The sequence below is a fragment of the Molossus molossus genome, unplaced genomic scaffold (genome assembly GCF_014108415.1).
Source record: "Molossus molossus isolate mMolMol1 unplaced genomic scaffold, mMolMol1.p scaffold_m16_p_7, whole genome shotgun sequence".
Taxonomy (NCBI): domain Eukaryota; kingdom Metazoa; phylum Chordata; class Mammalia; order Chiroptera; family Molossidae; genus Molossus; species Molossus molossus.
The window spans coordinates 92,995,002-93,015,004 of NW_023425401.1; the positions used below are offsets into that span (position 1 = coordinate 92,995,002).

The 20,003-nt window shown below is 37.2% G+C and overlaps 1 protein-coding gene across 10 annotated transcripts in view; it reads right to left on the bottom strand.

Annotated features, from left to right (window-relative positions):
- Window positions 1–20,003, bottom strand: part of UBE2H (ubiquitin conjugating enzyme E2 H) — a 123,987-nt gene that overhangs the window by 14,574 nt on the left and 89,410 nt on the right. For 7 of the 10 annotated variants that reach the window (XM_036246610.1, XM_036246607.1, XM_036246603.1 and 4 more), the window contains exons 4-5: window positions 11,146–11,185; window positions 9,654–9,706 (exon numbers count right to left, since the gene is read on the bottom strand). The exons of 2 other annotated variants lie outside the window; for them this stretch is intronic. In XM_036246610.1, coding sequence (XP_036102503.1) covers window positions 9,654–9,706; window positions 11,146–11,185 — 93 coding nt within the window. Of the gene's footprint in view, window positions 1–9,653; window positions 9,707–11,145; window positions 11,186–16,786; window positions 17,019–20,003 lie in introns of all 10 variants that reach the window. One more of the 10 variants, XM_036246609.1, reaches the window with a different exon arrangement.

A 20,003-nucleotide genomic window follows, 5' to 3' on the forward strand; every position in this document is an offset into this window, starting at 1 on the left:
CACCACCATCATACAGTATAGTCATGGTCAGGTGCCTAGAACCATCAAAGCCTTCTCAAATGCCACCTCTCACCCCCTTTTCCAACTCTACTCCTTGTCTCCCAGATGCCCAATGCCCTGGGTTCCTTCTTTTTAAAGCCAAACAAACAACATAGAGAAAAACTTGTTTGGGAAGACATCAGTAGTGTGAATTCTGTAGTATTTGTATTTTAAGAATTAGCTTCATACACTCTCACTCTGGGAAGCTCATCATCTTACAATAAGCCTATGCTAATAACTACCAATTCTTTCTAATCAGCCCATTATATTTCTGGTCTTATCAAACTCAACATGTCTAAAATTATTTCCCTGAAAAGCAATTCTTTTCTCTTAATAGCTAGGTTGACTCCAACACCCCATTCCTTGGCACCAAACCTCTGGAAGGACCATGGTTAGGCTTTCCTCCTGTTTTCCCTGTATGTCAGTTTCCCAGACTTGCTACTTGTCTTAATAAAATGCATCTAGTTCCTATTCTGCTTCCCCTGCCATGGATCAAGTCAACCATCTGTTGGTTGGCCTTCCAGGCTGTCAACTCTTGCCTATGTAATCAGCTTCCTTAAAATAATCACTCGTGTCATTTCTCATTAAGAGCAATTCCCCTTGTTTTCCTTCACAAGTCTTCATATTCCAGAAGCATGCATGCTACCCAAACAAAGTTGTACTTTACTGTCCCCCTCCCCTCCGGAGGAGGGCCTCTGGCTTCTCAAATTGAGAATCAACAAGCTAGCCACCACTCCCGAAGGCATTTAACTGTTCTGTAATTCATCGGGGAGCAGGTCTGAAAGGAAAGGAAGAGAATGCTCAAAATTAGAAAGGAAGAAAGATGGGCAAACATCACAAGGAGGTGATTTGATGATTTGCTCTGTGACTTACACAGATCTCTTTCCCTGGGCTTTTGGCCATTACAGTTTAACCTAATGACTAAGTAGTAAGTTGGGATCACCTGGAATTTCATGTTATGCATATCCTTGATTTACTACAAATTTTCAGCAGCTGACCTTTCAAAATCCCACTGATTGACTTTTGTTTGCTCATCTTTCAAGGAATTGTAATTAATTCATCATGAACTGCTAAGCAAGTCATGAATTGATAATGTATTCAAAATAAAATCATTGCCCTGACCAGTTTGGCTCAGTGGTTGGAGTGTCTGCCCGCAGACCAGAGAGGCCCAGGTTCGGTTCCTGCTAAGGGCACATACCTCGGGTTGCAGTTTGTCCCCAACCCCCAAGTGTGGGTGGCAACCACTTGATATGTCTCTCTCATATCGATGTTTCTCTCTTTCTCTCTCTCTCTCTCCCCCTCCCTCCCTCCCTCCCACTCTCCCTTCCACTCTATCTCAAGATAAATGCAAAAATGCCCTCAGGTAAGAATTTAAAAAAACAAATCAACCATAAAATTCTATTTCATTCATTCAACAAGGTGTTGTTTTTTTTTTTGGTTTGGGGTATTTACTATATGTATAATAAACTTACATCCAAACATAGGACAGCCAATTTTTTTTGGTAAAACTGAAACAGGGCAAATAAATAAAACTTCCATCAGTTATTTAATAATTTGGGTTTAATTAATAGATCTTTACTTTTCTACTCTTTTATCAGCTCCTACGAAGTTATAATCTTAACAATGGATTTGAATGTTTTTTTACTTTAATGTTCTCCTGCTCACAATCTGTGAACACTAAGCAACAGTGAAATTCTACACACACACACACACACACACACACACACACACACCCCAAAAAGAAGAGTAGTCAGAAACCTATATATCTCATCAACTGGAGGATCTGCATTGCATCTGATCAAGCAAGCAGCTGGTATGTATGAAAAAGACATGGTAAGCAGCAGTCTAGAAGCAGATTCCCTTGAGAACTACAATAAAGCCAATCAGGAGGGATGCCCTCAGACAGGAAAGAAATGAAGTAAGAAATGGCTTTGAGATTAAAAATAACATTCTCTAAAATAAATAATTTGAACCCAACTTCAACTAGGAAGAGCTTATTTCCACAGCTATTCTAAGGGCAAACATGGGGAGCTGAAGCAGACCACCACAAAAACCTGTGGAACCATGGCAGAACCAGCTGGCCACAAGGGTAGCCATGCTGTATTTGGTTTACCAAGTACTAATAGAATAATATATGCAGCCACCAATCTGCTAGATGATAAATTCAAGAATGCATCTAGTTACTTAACTGAGAGAGTCTTCTGTGTTGGGTAAAATTTACAAAAAGTCTGAACTCACCAGATTTACATATGTTTTCATGTTAGACATGAGGATTTTTAAAAGATAGAATAAGGTCTCATGAAGAGGGTCATGTAGGCAAAAAACAAAGCACCTCCCCACTCACAACTTTACAAAGAAATAAGAGCAATTAGTAGGAATTAGTAAGAATTAGTAATTAGACATTCAAAGATTTTTGCAATAAATGATATACCTAATTTCATTAGTGGAAGCATTACAGTTTTCAAGTATTGCAAGCTAAAAATAGGTATTTCTGTTCTATTGAGGAAAGGGCAATGTCGCCCTGACCGGTTAGGCTCAGCGGTTGGAGCGTCGGCCTGCGGTACAGAGAGACCCGGGTTCGGTTTCCGCCAGGGGCACGTACCTCGGTTGCAGTTTGTCCCCGGCCCTGGTTGGTCGTGCGGGTGGCAGCCACTCGATGTGTCCCTTCACATCGATGTTTCTCTCTCTCTCTCCCTCCCGCTCTATCTGAACAAAAAAAAAAGAAAGAAAGAAAGAAAGAAAGAAAGAAAGAAAGAAAGAAAGAAAGAAAGAAAGAAAGAAAGAAAGAAAGGGCAATGTCAAAGATGTAGGGCACTAAACCCTGGAGGAATAGTAGATACATTCTGCTAAGTGCCAGATCACCCACCAGAGTTATTGTAGTTACGTAACATGAAGAGTTTAAAGCATTCCACCAATTTAGAAAATCATCTCCCACAATGTATTTTAACTGTAGAGATCCATAAAAGAAAATAAAAACTGTAAATACTCAGATCAAAATGAAGAAAACAGGCTCTTATTCATCAAAACAATTCCCTTGTTGCCTTGTCAATCTCAAAATACTTGCCACATTATTTAGGTGTTCTTTAGAGGTCATCCTTCCTAGTTTAAACCTGGCATGACCCTGCTTACCTTAAGCGATTGCAAGCTAAAACATGGTAATAGAATTTGTTATTAACCTTTCAAAAATGAGGGCAGTTAATGTATAACTAACTACTTGAATATTCTTACAGTCATACTAAAACACATTATTAAAGTTTTTAATTACTAGACAATAACTTGGTTTGTACTTAACGTCAATAAAGAACAAGATAACTTTGTGCAATTACAAGATAAGTGACCATGCAAGGGGAAAGACTTTACCTATCCACAGTGATCACATGCAAGTAAAGGGAAAACAAATCCATATAATCTCAATTGAGCCCTGCAACTCTAACTCCAAAGAAAGTAGAACAAAGTTGTGGCTGTCTTTCATAGCCTGGCTCATGTCCCACAATCCACAAAGCCTGAATCACTCCATGGTTTTAATGTTGATTGACCACCAGTGAATGTGAAGTTTTAATGAATTTCTGCTAAGTTATTCAACCCAAAAGACCCCATTTTCTGTGTATAGCTAATTAAACTCTTGGGCCTCATACCAGTATCACATCTGAATATCTCCAAGCAGACAGATAAAGGAAATGGATGATAGAGCTAAGTACTATTGAAGCCCTCAAATCCCAAACTCAGCATATTTCTTCTTTATCTACTACAGTTGACATTTCTCCCACAGCACTTGAAAAAAACTGCTCTACCTGGTCTGCCTCAGAGACTCACAATGACATCCAGCTGTTCAAAGGCAGGATCATGTTTATGATTCCAACACTGATGGATCAATACTGCATTTCCAAGCCTATTCAAACAGTAGTTGTTAGCCAATTATCCATGTAGACAGAAAGATGTATCTCTTGTCTGTGTAACTACACTAAAAAGTCTATAAACATAGTTAGCAAACACTAATTCAACAGAAAACATTATTTTAAGATACATTCACACCATCAGCCAAAATTTGAATTGTTTGGAAAGATTTACAGGTTATCTAACTGAAAAGAGGGACAAAATTAGTATTTTCAATATGGGAAAGCTTACATTCATTTAGCAGCTTAAATTCATTAGGCCACAGTTTGGTACTATTAAATAAATTCATGGTTTAAAATTTTTCTAAATGCCTAGTAAAAGAAACTTTGTTTCTTTTTGTCTAACTAATCTCAAAGTCCCTGAAACATTCCTTTTGTTGTGGTCAACTTCGTTTGTTATTGACTCATCAGATGACCTAGGGGAAGTTATTTTCCAAAAGTTGATTTTTCTCCGCCACAAAATAAGAAAAGTATCCAGTTCACTGATTAGCAACCGTAAGGGTGAAGATAAAATTATAAACTGCCCGATTTTATAAGAAAATTTTCTTCCACCTTTTATGTCCACAAATTAATCTACAAAATAAGTAATTTACCAAGTTAGTCAAGAAATGAGTAAAAGGAAAGTTGGAAAGATAAACACAATCTGCAGGGGTCAAGTATGCATGGCCCAGAAGGGTGGGAGGGAAATTAGTGCTGTATTCCAGTGAAGGTACATGAGCTTCCAGGAATTTGGGTTGAAAAGACACTATGGATAAACTGTATCTTGAAGTAAAAAAAAAAAACAAAAATAGAAGGGGGGAGCTTAAAAAGCTACCTATGGCTTAATGAGCTTTCCTTCTATCAATCTTTAAAATTACAGTTGTTTTTTAAACTGAAATCCAGAGATTCCATTGGCTGCATTTTAAGTTTTCCAGAGCTTTTATCATTGTTGTCTGGAAGAGCAAGCAGGAAGGAATGTAAAAAAAGATGCTATCATACAGGAAGCCAAAATGAATCAATTTTGTGATGGCATCTGCTACTTTCCTTTTAATGTCACAAGAGCAACAATAGAAGCTTCATACTCAACAGATAACTTCATACTGATGACAAGCATCTTTAGAAAATTAGCCAAATTACCCACTGTAATTAGCTCTCTTGCAAAGTTAAATAATATAAAATTAAAAATTACTGAGCGATTAAACTACAATTATACCAATTCTGAGCTTCTGAATGAACAAACTGCATGTATACTTGGCAAAGAAAACCAGGATGAGAACAGGAGCAACAAGTCAAATGGGCTGCCAAAAATCTATGTTCTTTTTGAGGGGTTGGGGAACAGAGTAGAGGACTAAACTTGCTACAAATATAAACACTGTTTATTACCAAGCTATGATAAGTTGAAATCTGAAATTTCAACTGGGAATTGCTATTATACTATACATACATACACCCACTGCATAGTACATTGCCCCCGGGCAAAGTGAACTGCAGGAAATTTCACAAGTAACTCCCTGCTCCTTACCATATTATATAGCAGAGGTGTTGGGTTGCCCCCAGGTTAAGCCTTTTGCTTTTCAGTTGAGTATTTGTTGCTAATATGCCAACTTTCTCATATTAGCGGTTTCATATTAGATTAGATTTTTGTCCTTTGAATGAAGATTCTCTCAAGAATCACAGCAAAAAATTGAGTGATTCAGAATTCACCAATTAACCTTCAATGCCAGAAGCTTTAGCAGTTTGTAATAAAAATTCGGTTTGGATATCAAGATCAGGTAAGACTAAAAAAAAAAAAACAAGGTAGAAGCATTGAAGATCTTGCTGCCCAGCATGTGCTGTTAGTCTGGCTCAAATAAATCTTATAAAAATTCTCTAATAAAATTTAAAAAAAGAAACTAAGTAGCCCTGGCCAGGTAACTCAGTTAGAGCACCATCCCAATACACTAAGGTTGTGGGTTCTCCAGTCAGGGCACATACAAGAATGAATCAATGAATGCATGAATGGGTACAACAACAAACTGATGCCCCCCCCGCCCCCCATCCTCTCTCTAAAATCAATTTAAATTTTTTTTTTAAGAAACAAGGTAATTTGAACCAACCCTCTCTACCAGTACTTTGATATAAACTACATTTACCTGCTCTTAAAACTTTCCATAAAAGAAAATTTAAGTTTAAACAAAATTCTAAAATTTTCTTGAGGAATAGTTTGGATTTGAGTAAAATATCAAAACAATTCTCCCATGCACAATGTACTTTGGACTATATTCCAAATACTTTTATTCTGTTTTTCTGCACTTACCTGTAATGTTAGTATGTCCATGCTCTAGTACTATGGAACATTTAACAGTAACTCATACACATGTAATACAAAAATAAAAGTTCACTTTGACCAATGAGGTTTAATTCATGTTACTTATTAAATACGTTGCAAGGTAATACAAGAACATGTTCTAACATTTTATAGATGTGATGAAATCTTAGTTATACTGGCTGCCTGCTTTAGTCTGTTCTGAACCTCTCACACCTGACACCTGCTGATGGGAATGTAAAATGGTACAACCATCTTGGAAAAGTCTGCCAGTTCCTTAAATGGTTAAACAGTTACCACAATTTCACCCAGTAATTCTGCGCCTACGTAAAATACCCAAGAGAAATGAAAACATATGTCCACAATGAAACCTGAGCACAGATATTCATAATAGCCCAAAAGTAAAAACAACCTAATGTCCATCATCTGACAAATGGATAAAAATGTGATATCTGTACATGGAATATAACTTGGCCATGAAAAGGAATGAAGTAGTGATACATAGTACAACATGGATAAATCTTAAAAAGATTACATGAAATGGGAAAAAAAAAAAAAAAGCCAGTCACAAAATACCACATAGTGTATAATTCTATTTATAAGGAATGTCCTGGATAGGCAAATCTAAAGACAAAAAGTAGATTAGTTGTTGCCTAGGACTGGGGGTGGAGGGATAGGAAAATAAAGGGGTGATAGCTAAAGGGTACGGTGTTTCTTTTTGAGGTGATAAAAATGTTTTATAATGAAAATGTAGTAATGATTGTACATAACTGTGAATATACTAAAACCTATCAAATTACACACTTTAAATGGGTGAATGTTATGTATGTAAATTATAACTCAATAAAGCTGTTATTTAAAAAAATAATCTGTTCTGAGATGTGAGGTAATTGCGAATCAGCAAACCTCTTCCATAAAGGTTTTCTGGTCAATAGTAAAATAATTAGTTAAACTAACGTCCAATTTACTTTATTGTAATTGGAACCAGCTTGCAGTATTTTGTTATGTACATTTCTAAAATGTGAATGCAGTATAAGACATCATTACATCAGATATTCCAGGCAGCCTGCCATGAAACATTTTTACCAGCCCCCCCCCCCCCAAAAAAAACACCCATCTTAAAGGCATCCATTTAATCAACCTCAGAGTATATGTTCTTGTAACCTCTTCTCCTTATAAGCTGTAATTTCCCTAAAACTCTCATGTTAAACAGTACTGGGCATGATTAATTCACTCATTAATTCAACAAACATGTGAACCCAAACAGAACACCAGGCACTGTTTTAGACGTGTATGTACGCATGTGCACACACAACAAAGTTTCTGCTCTTGTGGAGCTTACAATCTCATAGGACAAGATAAAAAATAAACAAATACTGGTTTTAAGACAGATTTTTTAAACAGGGTGCTGTGCTATGGAGGAGCATTACTTAATTTTATTTTTCAATTTTTTTTCTTTATTGATTTTTAGAGAGAGAGAGATAGAAACATCGATAAGAGAGAACATCAATAGGCCGCCTCCTGCATGACCCCCTGCTTGGGGGTGGGGCCCACAACTCGGGCATGTGCCCAGACTGGGAATCGAACCGGTGACTTCCTGGTGTGTGGGTCAATGCTCAACCACTGAGCCACACCAGCCAGGCTGGAGAGGTATTATTTTAGATGGAGTAATTAGGAAAAAAGGCTTCTCTAGAAGTAATGTTTGAGGTGAGAAACAAAGGTACCAGCCACACAAAAATTAGGGGGAAAAAACTATGCAGAGGAAATAATTCTTAAATGGCACAATCAGGATGAGAAAAAAGGAGGATTAAACTGTATGCTGGTGGTGACCAACTTTCCTCTGTAATTCTCACAGAGAATTCCATTGGCTTACAAGAGTGTCTGATAAGGTGACTCACAGACAGTGGCTGGAATAAGATGTCTTATGTACCTTAAACTTTTTTTTCCTCTTTTTATTGATTTTTAGAGAGAGAGGAAGGGAGAGGGAAAGAGGGACAGAAACATCAACTGGCCGCCCCCTGCATGCCCCCCACCGGGGATCAGGCCTACAACCTGGGCATGGCCCTGACTGGGAATCGAACCGCCAACCTCTTGGTACAGGGGTCAACACTCAACCACTGAGCCACACCAGCCGGGCTGTACCTTAAACTTTTATTTATTTATTTATTTTTTATTTTTTTATCCTCACCCGAGGATAATTTTCCATTTTTTGTTCAGATAGAGTGGGGAGGAAGAGAGAGAGAAAGAAACATCTATGTGAAAGGGACACATCGAGTGGCTGCCACCCGCACGACCCAACCAGGGCCAAGGACAAACTGCAACCAAGGTACATGCCCTTAGCGGGAACCAAACCCGGGTCTCTCTGGACCGCAGGCCGACGCTCTAACCGCTGAGCCAAACCGGTCAGGGCTGTACCTTAAACTTTTAAAGGGTCTCACAACTCTTCAACAACAGGAGGCCCGTGGTTAACCCAACCTAAAGTGATCTTTCCTCCCTCTTCTTGTACCTCTTGGCAACTGTTTGGACCACTCATTCTTCCAAATGCATTTGGTGCAAGGCACAGTGTTAGGAGTGCCAGGACTTAAAGACAAACCAGACATGCACACCTCAGCCAGCAATTCAGGCAAGAAATAGACTAGTAGCACAAAAAACACAGGCATAACGACAAACACAATAAAGTAAATACAGGCTCCACACAAAAAATAGCTATAAAATGTTAGAGTGGCCATAGATTACTTCCAGCTTCAGCATCAGGGGAAGCTTCATGGGGTGGGGGCATGAGAGCAGGGAGAGTCTGTGATGTATGAAGAAGACTCAAGACGTGGGGGTATAATCATATTAATTTGTTGTATCCCTAATTAACTTTAAATATATTTTTTAATGTTTTTAACTCCCCAACCCAGTTACAAGCTTAGGGAGAGAAGGCTTGATACTCCTTATATTTCTCTGTGATAATTAGCATAGTATTTTGCAGAACTAAGCAATTCATTCAGCACTAAATGTAAAGCTAAATTATTTTTTGCTTCATAGCATGGTTTAGACCTTTTAAACAGAGGATCCCAAAAACCTCTTAATACATATTATTTCATAGGGACATTCCTAAAAGTTTTTCTTAAAAAAAAAAAAAAAAAGGTAATGCAATGTGCTTCTGAATACACACAGATATGCAAACATTTTTGTAAACACCTCTGTCTGCATATGTATATATCACTATAACTTAATTTCAGAATCTCCCAAGATTATTTTAAACTTTTGCTAAACCAAAGTTTGAACTTATGATAAAAAATTTTTTTCACTGATCAAACTTTCCCATCCAGGCCTTGAAAATCCCTTCCCATTCCCAATAAAACATCTTAAATCAGAGAAGAAAAGCCAAACAACATTTTTTTAAGGCAGTGTCTCAACATCTCTAAAAAATATTCCATGGCCAAACTCACCATAGAGAGCTGTCCAAGTTTGATTAATTACATCTAGACACACAGTTCCTGACCTGAAACAGATGGAAAGAATGGCATTTTTTAAAAAATTAGAAAGTTAGTTGCATGTAACTGGCAACTAATTTTTATTTATTAAGAAAAATACTTTTAATAAATCATTTTTAAAAATTGTAATTTGGGAAAGAATGAGAAGGTGAGGCAAAAGTGGGTTTATTTACAGTTGTGAGTAAGCGAAACAGTTTACTCTTACATTATTATTTATTGATTATTGTATCATTTTCCATATGAACAACTATAAACCTACTTTGCCCCACCCTGTATATAAAGTCTTAAGTTTCTCCTTATAGACTAAAAGGGAAAAAAGCTATACAATGGAGAAACTTTGCCAGGTGATGAGAATTAACACTGGTAACCAGGGACAGACAAACCTGTGTGCCTCCAAATAAGATACCCTGAGAAGGACACAATCTTACTTTGTGGTTTTCTGGCCTTAGGTGCATACTCTGAATGTAATAGTAAGGAAACATCAAACAAATCCAAATTGAGGGACAGTTGTCTCATAAGATAAATCGTCTATATTCTTTAATAATGTCAATTTTATAAAAAGCAGAGGAACTGTTCCCGGTTAAAATAATTTTTAAAAAACATAACAACTAAATGCAATACATGAGCCTGGACTGGATCCTTGACTGAATGAAAAAAAAAGTGCTAGAAAGTACATTGGGAGAATATGACAGTAGAATAAAAAGTACTACTACATTAATATTCAATTCCTGAGTCTGACAACTATATTGCAGTTACATAAGCGAACATCCTTGTTGTCAGGATGACTGCTACATAGATGTATTAAAAGACAATGGTACATGATGCATGTATACAACCTACTCCGAGTTCAGAATACTCCACATGTATGTATACGTGTGTGTATATGCACAAAATATCAAAATTTAGTGCCATGACAAGGAAAAAAATGCAGAACAAATAATCATGTATTCTAAACAACACTGGAAGTAACAAAACAGGAGGCACTGGTATCACATTTTAAAATATCACTAATTTTAGAAGAAAATAAAGGGATAATTAAGATTCAATAACTGAAATGAAACTCTAGTCATTCATGTTTGCTCTCTCACAAACTGAGAAATAATACTTTAAGGGCTGAAAATAATAAAATCTGTATACTGAATAGATCTCTGAATCATGTCCATACAAAGAGAATGGAGATGTGGAGTATTACAAATGCTAGCAGGCTATCAAGGGAAATGAAGTACCCATTCTGAAAATGGAAAAACTAAATAGTCCAATAGAATTTGAATTAAGTGGTTTAGAATATCATATCCCTGGGACTCTATAATTTAAGTGACCATTCATACAGTGTTATCTGCTGATAAAATCCAAAAAGATAATTGAAGCTTCTGTATAATGAAGAAAGAGATGAACTCTAATCAAGGGCAGTTGCTGCTAAGATTTAAACATTTTTAAAGTTACTTACGCTTCATCAATGTTGGGATGGAAAATTTTATTCATGAATCCTGTAAAAAGAGATGTTAATTAGCAGCAAAAAGTATCCAGAGAACAATTAAAGTATTTCTGTACTGGAAACAATTTCAGTATTGGAAAAAGGTGTTGATACCCATAATTCATGACTTTCAATCTTAGATCTTTGATTACTGATAAAACTATATAGTCTCCTTACAGTAGCATTTATTTAAAATACATTAGAGTTCTATTTAAAAAATGACCAAACCTTGAGAGCAATGCAACTTTTTATACAAAATAATCATTAAAAGAAATTGTTTTCTGAGCTATGAAGGTACTTGCCAAGAAAACTGATAGTATAAATGGTTTATAACTAGTGTCATGATAAAAGTTAAGAAAGCTACTCTCTGACTCCCTTCCCCAAAGTTTTACTGTTCAATCTCTAAATTTGGAGGTTCTGCATTTGAACTTCTCTTTCTGAAGCTCAGTTACCGGTATCATTCTGCTACACTGTGTGTGTAACATGAATGAAACTGTTGAAATGCTAAAGGAGTATGGCTTCCAAACCACAAAGGATTTCATAAGAACGGTGACCAAAATATTTCCTTTAACTTTAGTTTACTCATTCCAGGAAACCCAGTTTTGATTAAAATTGGGGCAACCAAGGAATGAGGCAAGGAGTTAAAGAAAAAAATTCTATAAGATGGCTAGATCTTTCAGGGATCCAAGTTTTTAAATTTATTCCTAGAAAAACAAATATAGACTTTAACAAATATAGTGATATTTCAATTCCAAGAAGAAATTACTTTATTTCTAACTTAAAACTGGTGATTTAATCAGTTTGTGTGCATGCAGATGGCAGTATTCTAAAGCAGGGATCCACTGTCAAAGCTGTCATTTTATCATCCTTATCAACTCATTTCCTTTTAAAACTTCCTATTCCATTCCACACTTTCAATAAATTGAAACTCCTTATTAAAGTGACCATCACTATTTCCCACTCACACTCTCTCTCACCCCCACTTCACACAGTCTCACTTTCCTTTATTCAAAATATATTTGGTCAACGTCTATGTGTCAGATACTGTGCTTGTTTAGGGTACAAAACAAACAATACACTCTTCTTGAGGAGGTCACTGTAGCAGTGGGCAAGAGACATGAAGAATTAACTGCCATGTGTGTCAGAGTTGATACAGTCAGGGAGAGAAAGCTGTCAGGCAAGATGCAGAGAAGTGGCATCAGAGGAGGACCCTCAAAGATGTTGTGACAGAGAGGACATCTCAAAAAACCTAAGAAACTTCTCTAGACTTAGAAAAAGAGGGATAAGAACATCAAACCCCAGGTATGTCAGTCCTTGCTTGCTCTAGCCACTCCAAGTACTAATTATGTTTCTAATTTTTTTAATCCTTTGTGTTGAAATAGCTTAATGTTTTATCTACAACTATCAGAGAAAGCCCATACAATGTTTGAATTACTCTGATGTAAAAAGAAAAGCCTAGTGTTCAATTACAATTTCATATTAATTTTTCATTAAGAAAATGAAAGATATTTCAAAGTCTAGATTTAAGAGGTATGTTTTATGAAGAAATTATACTAAGCCAATGGAAATGCTCATTATCTTAAGGTTCAGAGGAGAAAAAGTAGGATATAAAGCTACATGACCCTAGAAATACACTAATAACAGGGGTTCGAGAAGACCTGTGAGGATTATTTGTTGCAACATTATTTATAAAAGTCAAAAGGGACTGGAGAAACTGTAGTACATCCATATACTGGGAGTCCCATCAGCCAAGGTAATGAACTAGATCAGTAGGTATCAACTTGGAGAGATCCAAACCTGAGGGGGGAATAAAGGTTCCAGAATGATATATTTACAGCTTAACACTGTTTAGAGAAACTAAAACAGAGCAACACAATATATTCTCTATGATAACAAGTATGGAAACTGTACTGTGAGGGTGCAGGGTCAATGATGGAGTGGGGAACAGAATGGAGAATGGTAATTAAAGATGAGTTTATTTATAATACTATACGCCTTTTTAAAAGAATGTGCTTGTATATTATTTGCTCCATTTTTTTAAAAGTGTGCACATAGATGGGAAACTGGAAGCAAATATGTACAACTGTAAACATGCTTAATTCTTTGTGTTGGAAATATTTTCTCCATTACACTTTTCAAAGCACATAACCCCTACTCCAACTCCCATTTCAGAAGTAGGATCACAGCAACATAAAAAGGCTAGAGGGAAATAAACAAGTGTCAACGGTAGTCAACTTGAGAGGTGCCCCCATTATTTCTACTATCACTTTTCTGTCTCGCCAAAATTTCTACAATATGTAATTTTAACAGTTGAAAAAATTTTCAAGTAAAAAATTATGAATAGTGGCAAACATTCTAAAGTAAACCTAATTATTCAAAGGATATCAAGTGCTGAACCCTTTTAAGGAAAAGGGTCACTGAAATCAACTATTAAACACTCTTGTTTAAATAATATGAATTCATTAAATAAACTTAGAAGATCCTCAGGTTGTTAGGCATTTGGTTGGTCCTCAAGATAAATTACATATAGGAATATACTGCTACCACAAATGCCAAGATACTTTCTGATGCATGGGAAACGCTAACATTTAGCCACTATAAGGTTTAATTCAAGTGATTTGTTCTATTATGTGAAAAATATTTTGCTTGAAGCTACAATTAAGAACTTAAAATTCATCTTGATACTTAAAATACTACTTCTGCTAAAATTCTCATAAGTCACACTTAGTGAAGCAACATCTATGATAGAAGTTTCCTGTGCTGCCTACAGGTAAGAATCACTTGGAGAGCTCTTTAAAAACAGAAGTGCTGTTAGAAGGTGGCAAGTGTTATGGTGAACACACAACAAAGAAGGGGACTCGGAATAGAAATGTTGGGTGTGGGCTGCAATTTTAAATAGGATGGTCAGGAAGAGCCTAATGGAGAAGATGACTTGATCTGAAGAAGATGAGGAAGGAATCATTTAGTATCTGGGGGAAGAGTGTTTATACAGCATGAACAGTCAAGTACAAAGTGCACCAGGAGCTTGCCTGATGTGTTTGAAGACAAGCAAAAAAATAAGTAGTGAAAATGAAGTGGAGTGAGTAAAGGACAGAAGTCTAGCAGTGAGGTCAAAGAAGTGATGAACATTTGTGGGCCGTTTTAAGGACGGTGGGTTTCATTGAGTTAGGTGGGAAGCCTGCTGGGGAAAGAATGACGGGGAATGGCAGATCCCAAGCAAAATGGAATGAGCTGTCTCTCCTACAGTAAGAATGAAGCTTCAAAAACTTATGTCACAGGGAACTTCAAACATGTAAGTCAAGAAAACAGATATGGCAAAAGACCTTTACATGTTTATCAAAATTGTCTCTGAAAGGTTAAGGTGCCTCCCTCCTTGTACAAGGCCTGGAGATTACATTTGGAATCAATACAGTTTCCACACTGTTTTCAATTAAATCTAGATTTTTGGCTTAGTTGAGTCTAAGAGTACATAATATAGAGGGCCAAAAAGGACTTAGTAAACATATTCTTAAGTAATATATGGGTTGGAGCCCAGTCCCCAGTGCCCCCGCTAAAGTATAAAACACTATCACAGCTGTGAGACAGAAGGCAAAACCAGTCTGTAAAGAAAAAAAAAGTATTAACAGAGACTTGGGGCTAGTCCCAACTCTGCTTATTAACTGTAGGCCTTAGGCAGGTCACTTCGATTCTGTGGAGCCATTTCTCTACCTGCAAAGAGAAATAGCTAGACTATATAATCTGTAAAATCCTCAGTTTTATTCTGCTTGTAAATGGACTATCAGCTCTAAAAATACAGGATTAATAACAATGGTCAGAGCTCTGAATACAGAAGACTTAAGGGGAAATTTCCAGAGATCAAGTCCTCAATGGAAATTTATTCTGTAAAACACATTTTTAGGAACAGAAGTGTTCTGGAGAATACAAAGCTACCAACATGCTAAAATGCCACCAAGAGACACAAAATCTGTTGACTATTCCAAAGTAGGCAGAAAACAAGGGTTTATAACTTTGCTTCTGAAGAATAAGCACAGCCAGACCAACTCTAACAATTTCCAGACTACAATGCTCTCTTCCTACACTGGGCTTTTACAATTGTTAGAAAAATACCCAAAACAAATGGAATGTTTCTCCTGTACATTTGTTCTTGGACAGGCTGTGGGCAGCATTTTGGCAAAGCCATTTACATTCTGGATAATGATGACAACTATGGAACTTCTAGACGAGGAGGGGAGCAAATGAGAAAGAACAGGCTAGGAATTCAGAAAAGAAATGTTCTCAGGGCTGAGCATGTTTGCCCTGGCATGTTCTCCTTCCTTTTGGCAATGCTAATACCACACTAATGAATACTTCTACAACAAGAGAATTTTCCCAACACTTGTTTCTATTTGACCAGGAACTATTTTAAGAGAACATATTTTGAAAACTGCTTTTATGGAAACATGATAAGTGGAAGCAGCAAGTCATTTTTAATCTACATGATTTAAGATTTTAGTCACTACTAGACATTTTCTAATGATATATTTCAGTGATTTGACCAGATAAAATTCAGAACTCCCTTTGTTTAAATATTTCAGACAATTATTCTCTGGCATGGCTCAAGCACTTGTAAAAAGTGGGGGAGGGAAGCAACAAAACAAATGTTTAGCTAAAAAGCTTACTACCTCTTTTATCTTTTAGCAAAAGAGAATCAGATGATTATTCTGGAGGAAATCACACTGAGTTTATGAAAAACTACATATTTAAAAATATAAAAGCACAGATTAAAAAATAGAAACATAACATGCTTTTGGTTTGTTCCACCCTAACACTCAACTGCTCTAGAATAACAAATCTCTTGACCCATAGGCTAATAGGTAGAGAAAGTAAATAATATAGTGCCGAGTCATGCTGAAAACTGTTTTTTTATTTCAGTCTGTTGCTGTGTCCAGTCCCAAGAGGGGATCTGTACAAAGTTGCACACACTTTCAAGTAACTTCTGATATTGGGGTCAATATGTAAATAAAAGAGGAGAAAACTCACTGTATATTTTACCTTTGATTCCTTTTACTTGAGGATATTTTTAATAATCAAATTTGTGGACAGAATGAAATACCTAGGGCCAGTCATTTATACAGAAATTTCATTTAGAATAATCTTCAAAAAAATAAAAGGTCAAACAAGTGACTCATGAAACAAGGTAAACCAACTCTAAGGTAAATAGGTGAAAGAGAGCCAAAGGCAAAAAATGATAGCTCTCTCCCAGGGATGAAATGAAGATGGATGCAGATGGTTGAGGCAGCTGTGGCTGATGCAATTTAATTATAAGCTTATGCAGTCCCTGTGAGAAAACAGTAAGTGAATACATTAAATTACTCTGATAGTCCATCTTCAGGACAAATGCCCACATAAAAGAGACCATTCAGAATCAAACTGGTTAATTCTATTTTTAAAGTAAGTATAATTATTTAAAATACACTTATTAAAGATTGAATCATATCTCCCCTATCAGTATCTCAGACTATACTGTTTAAGGGCAGTAACTTGGATCTCCATTTTTAGCATGCAGATGGTGATTCGAGTTGGGGACACTGCCAGCTCTGTGCATTAATGCACATTTGATAGATTTTCATCTTACCTCAGACAGCCAGGCCCAGCCATGGCAGCCTCCACCCAGGCAGAAGTCCTTTCAGAGAGCTGAGCTGTCCCTACTCAGGAGAGATGGACTTGGGTGAGGAACCAAGCAAGGAGCTCACTCTCAATGCCCTGTGTCATGGGAACTTCTGAACTGATCCTGTGTGTGTTCAGGAGATCTAAACTCAACAAGGGATCCTCTTTTCTGTTTCTTCCTTTCTCTGATAATATGGAATCTGAGGAATGGGCGGGATGGATAAGAAAAATTCATTTATAACTAAGTGTTATCTTTCAATAGCATAACCCTTCTACCAACCTAGCAGATTACTAAAACATGCAACCTCAAACCTACTCTGCTGTAGTTGCATTGTTGGAAGATTGTAATCACATTCCTATTTCCATAGTTTATCTTTTACTTTCCTGGTCATTAATATAACCATACTATCTGACTCATGCAATATTTTATTTTCATGGTCAGAGGCAGTAAAATAGAGATTTCACTGGACTTCAAATTGCGAGACCCAAATTCAAGTCTCTGCCACTCATATTACACAAAGTCATGGTGGAAAAAAACATAAAGTCATGGTGGTTAAAAAATCAGGCTCCAGTCAGATCGCCTAAGTTCCCCTCTATGAGCTTTGGGCAAGTTATAGTTACTCAATCTCTACCTTTCTGTTTCCTTAATCATAAAGCTAGGTTAAGTAATGGTATCTACACATAACAGGACTGTCATGAAGGTTAAATGAATTAATATATGTATAGCATTTAACCAGTAACTGGTACACAATAAGCACTCAATAATGTTATAATTAGCTTAATGAGCTCAAGCAAGTACAGTCGGCCCTCATTTATCACGGTTAATCAGTTCCAGACTCTACAGCGATAAATGAATTTCTGCGAAGTAGGATTCTTTAGATAGCTGTACCTCGCTACTTCTCGCTTGGACTTTCGCGGCTTCACTCTATCGCCCAGTGAAACCTCAAAAGTCGAAGCATGAAGTGACGAGGAACGACTGTAATTTCATCTCACTTTCCTCATTGTAAAAATGAGAATATCTAGCCCTACATATCAATTTCTTTCTTTCTTTATTTTTTTTAATCCTCACCCGAGGACATTTTTCCATTTTTTGTTCAGATAGAGTGGGAGGGAGAGGGAGAGAGAGAGAAACATTGACATGAAAGGGACACATCGAGTGGCTGCCTCCTGCACGACCCAACCAGGGCCGGGGACAAACTGCAACCAAGGTATGTGCTCTTAGCGGGAACCGAACCCGGGTCTCTCTGGACCACAGGCCGACGCTCCGAGCCAAACCGGCCAGGGCTATGTATCCATTTCTTAATCCTGTAGCAATTGTCAAGAGTATTAAAAGAGCCCTGGGCAGTTTGGCTCGGTGGTTGGAGTGTTAGCCTGCGGACCAGAGAGTCCCACTAGGGGCACGTACCAAAAAAAAAAAAGAGTATTAAAAGATATTTTGATTATGGAACATTGGGTTTCCTGTAACCCCGTCAAACTGAAAATGGAAAATATAGTTGCTTGCCCGGCCAGTGTGGCTCAGTAGAATAAGCATCTTCCCATGGACTGAGAGGTCCCAGTTAGATTCCCAGTCAGGGCACATGCAAGATTGCAGGCTTAATTCCCAGTAGGGGGTGTGCGGGAGGCAGCCGATTCATGTTTGTCTCTAACATCAATGTCTCTATCTCTTTCTCCTTCCCCCTCTTTCTAAAAAATCAATAAAAACATGTTTTTTAAAAAAAGAAAACACGGTTGTTCTAATATTTTTAATTAAGAAGACCATTCTGATTCCATTTGGTTTTGGGGGAGCTTGGAAACCAGAAGGCAAGCTCTGCAACTAGTTAGTAGTGATATATCTCCGCCTTCCTGAGTCTCATTTTTATCATCCTTAAAATTAGGTAACTGGATGATACAGTCTCTGAAGTTCTTTAAAGCAATATGGTTTTCACCAACATCAGGAATATAAATAAATCTTAAACTGTGTGAACAACTTCTCAAAGAGAACTAAGTCATTACTTACTTGTTTTTAAAAGAATTTCACTTTAAAGAAAAAGGAAGCCAAGCATACATGTTTTCATTAAGATACCAATCCTGAAGTGGAAGGAATGGATTTAATGCCAAAAAGCTGTCAGAATTAATAACCAGCTCAAAAGCTAAAGGTCATCATCTACCATAGTTAAAGTAGATGCTAACCTAAACAGCAAGTTAGATAGCAAATGGAGAGTATATAATAATGAATTACAGAATTAAAACTGACATAAGCCAGTTTCAACAAGTGGACACATCTGATAGAAGCAAACATGTGCAAAGGCAAGGCTATCCACCCTTAGAGGTGACCTGAAAGAGGGGGAGGGAAAGCTTACTACTATTTTTACTCTGGCTAATAAGAAGATGAAGCTGAATGAACTGAGATGTTATAGACCCCTAACAGCAGATTTTTCATTAATTGGGCCAATCTGACCACTGTTTTTTTCTGTCACTGAGAACTTTCAGCATCAGGCCCACAAGTCTCTCTTCCCCGCAACTCCTGTCATTTTAAGTGACATTATGACCTATACAGACCACGTCCTGACACCCTGGCCTCTCAGTCAGTTCCTTAAGCTTTTCCTCAATGATCTTTCCTCTATTCTATCTCATTCATACTCCCAGGACACATCTTGAACCTTGTCATCTCTACAAACAGCTTTACCTCCAAAATCACAAATTCAGACATTCTCTTTCCCACCAGTCTCCAATCCTTGTCAAAGAGCTCCCCACTCCATGAACAATTCTTTCATCTGTGAACTCTAATCCATTGACCCTCCCTTTTTCTTCCTACCCACCAGCCTTCCTATCTTCACTCCTTCCTTACTCAACTTAAGATATAAGAGCCATCACCATCATCATTCTCTAGCAATCCTTTGCAAATAATCCCTACCCTCTCCCCTTCAAAATGGAGGGAATCAATCATTCACATCCTCTATAGACTTGAGGGTGCCACTAAGTAAGCATTCATTCATTTACACAACAAATGTAGTTTTCAAACAACGTGGGTTTGAACTGCACAGGTCCACTTACACAGGGAGTTTTTCAATTAACGCATGCAGTTCAAACCTGCTTGTTCAAAGGGCAACTCCTTGGTTGGGGACACACAGATTCAAAGGGCCAACTTTAGTTATACAAGATTTTCACCTGCGTAGGAGGTCAGCATTCCTAACCTCACATTGTTC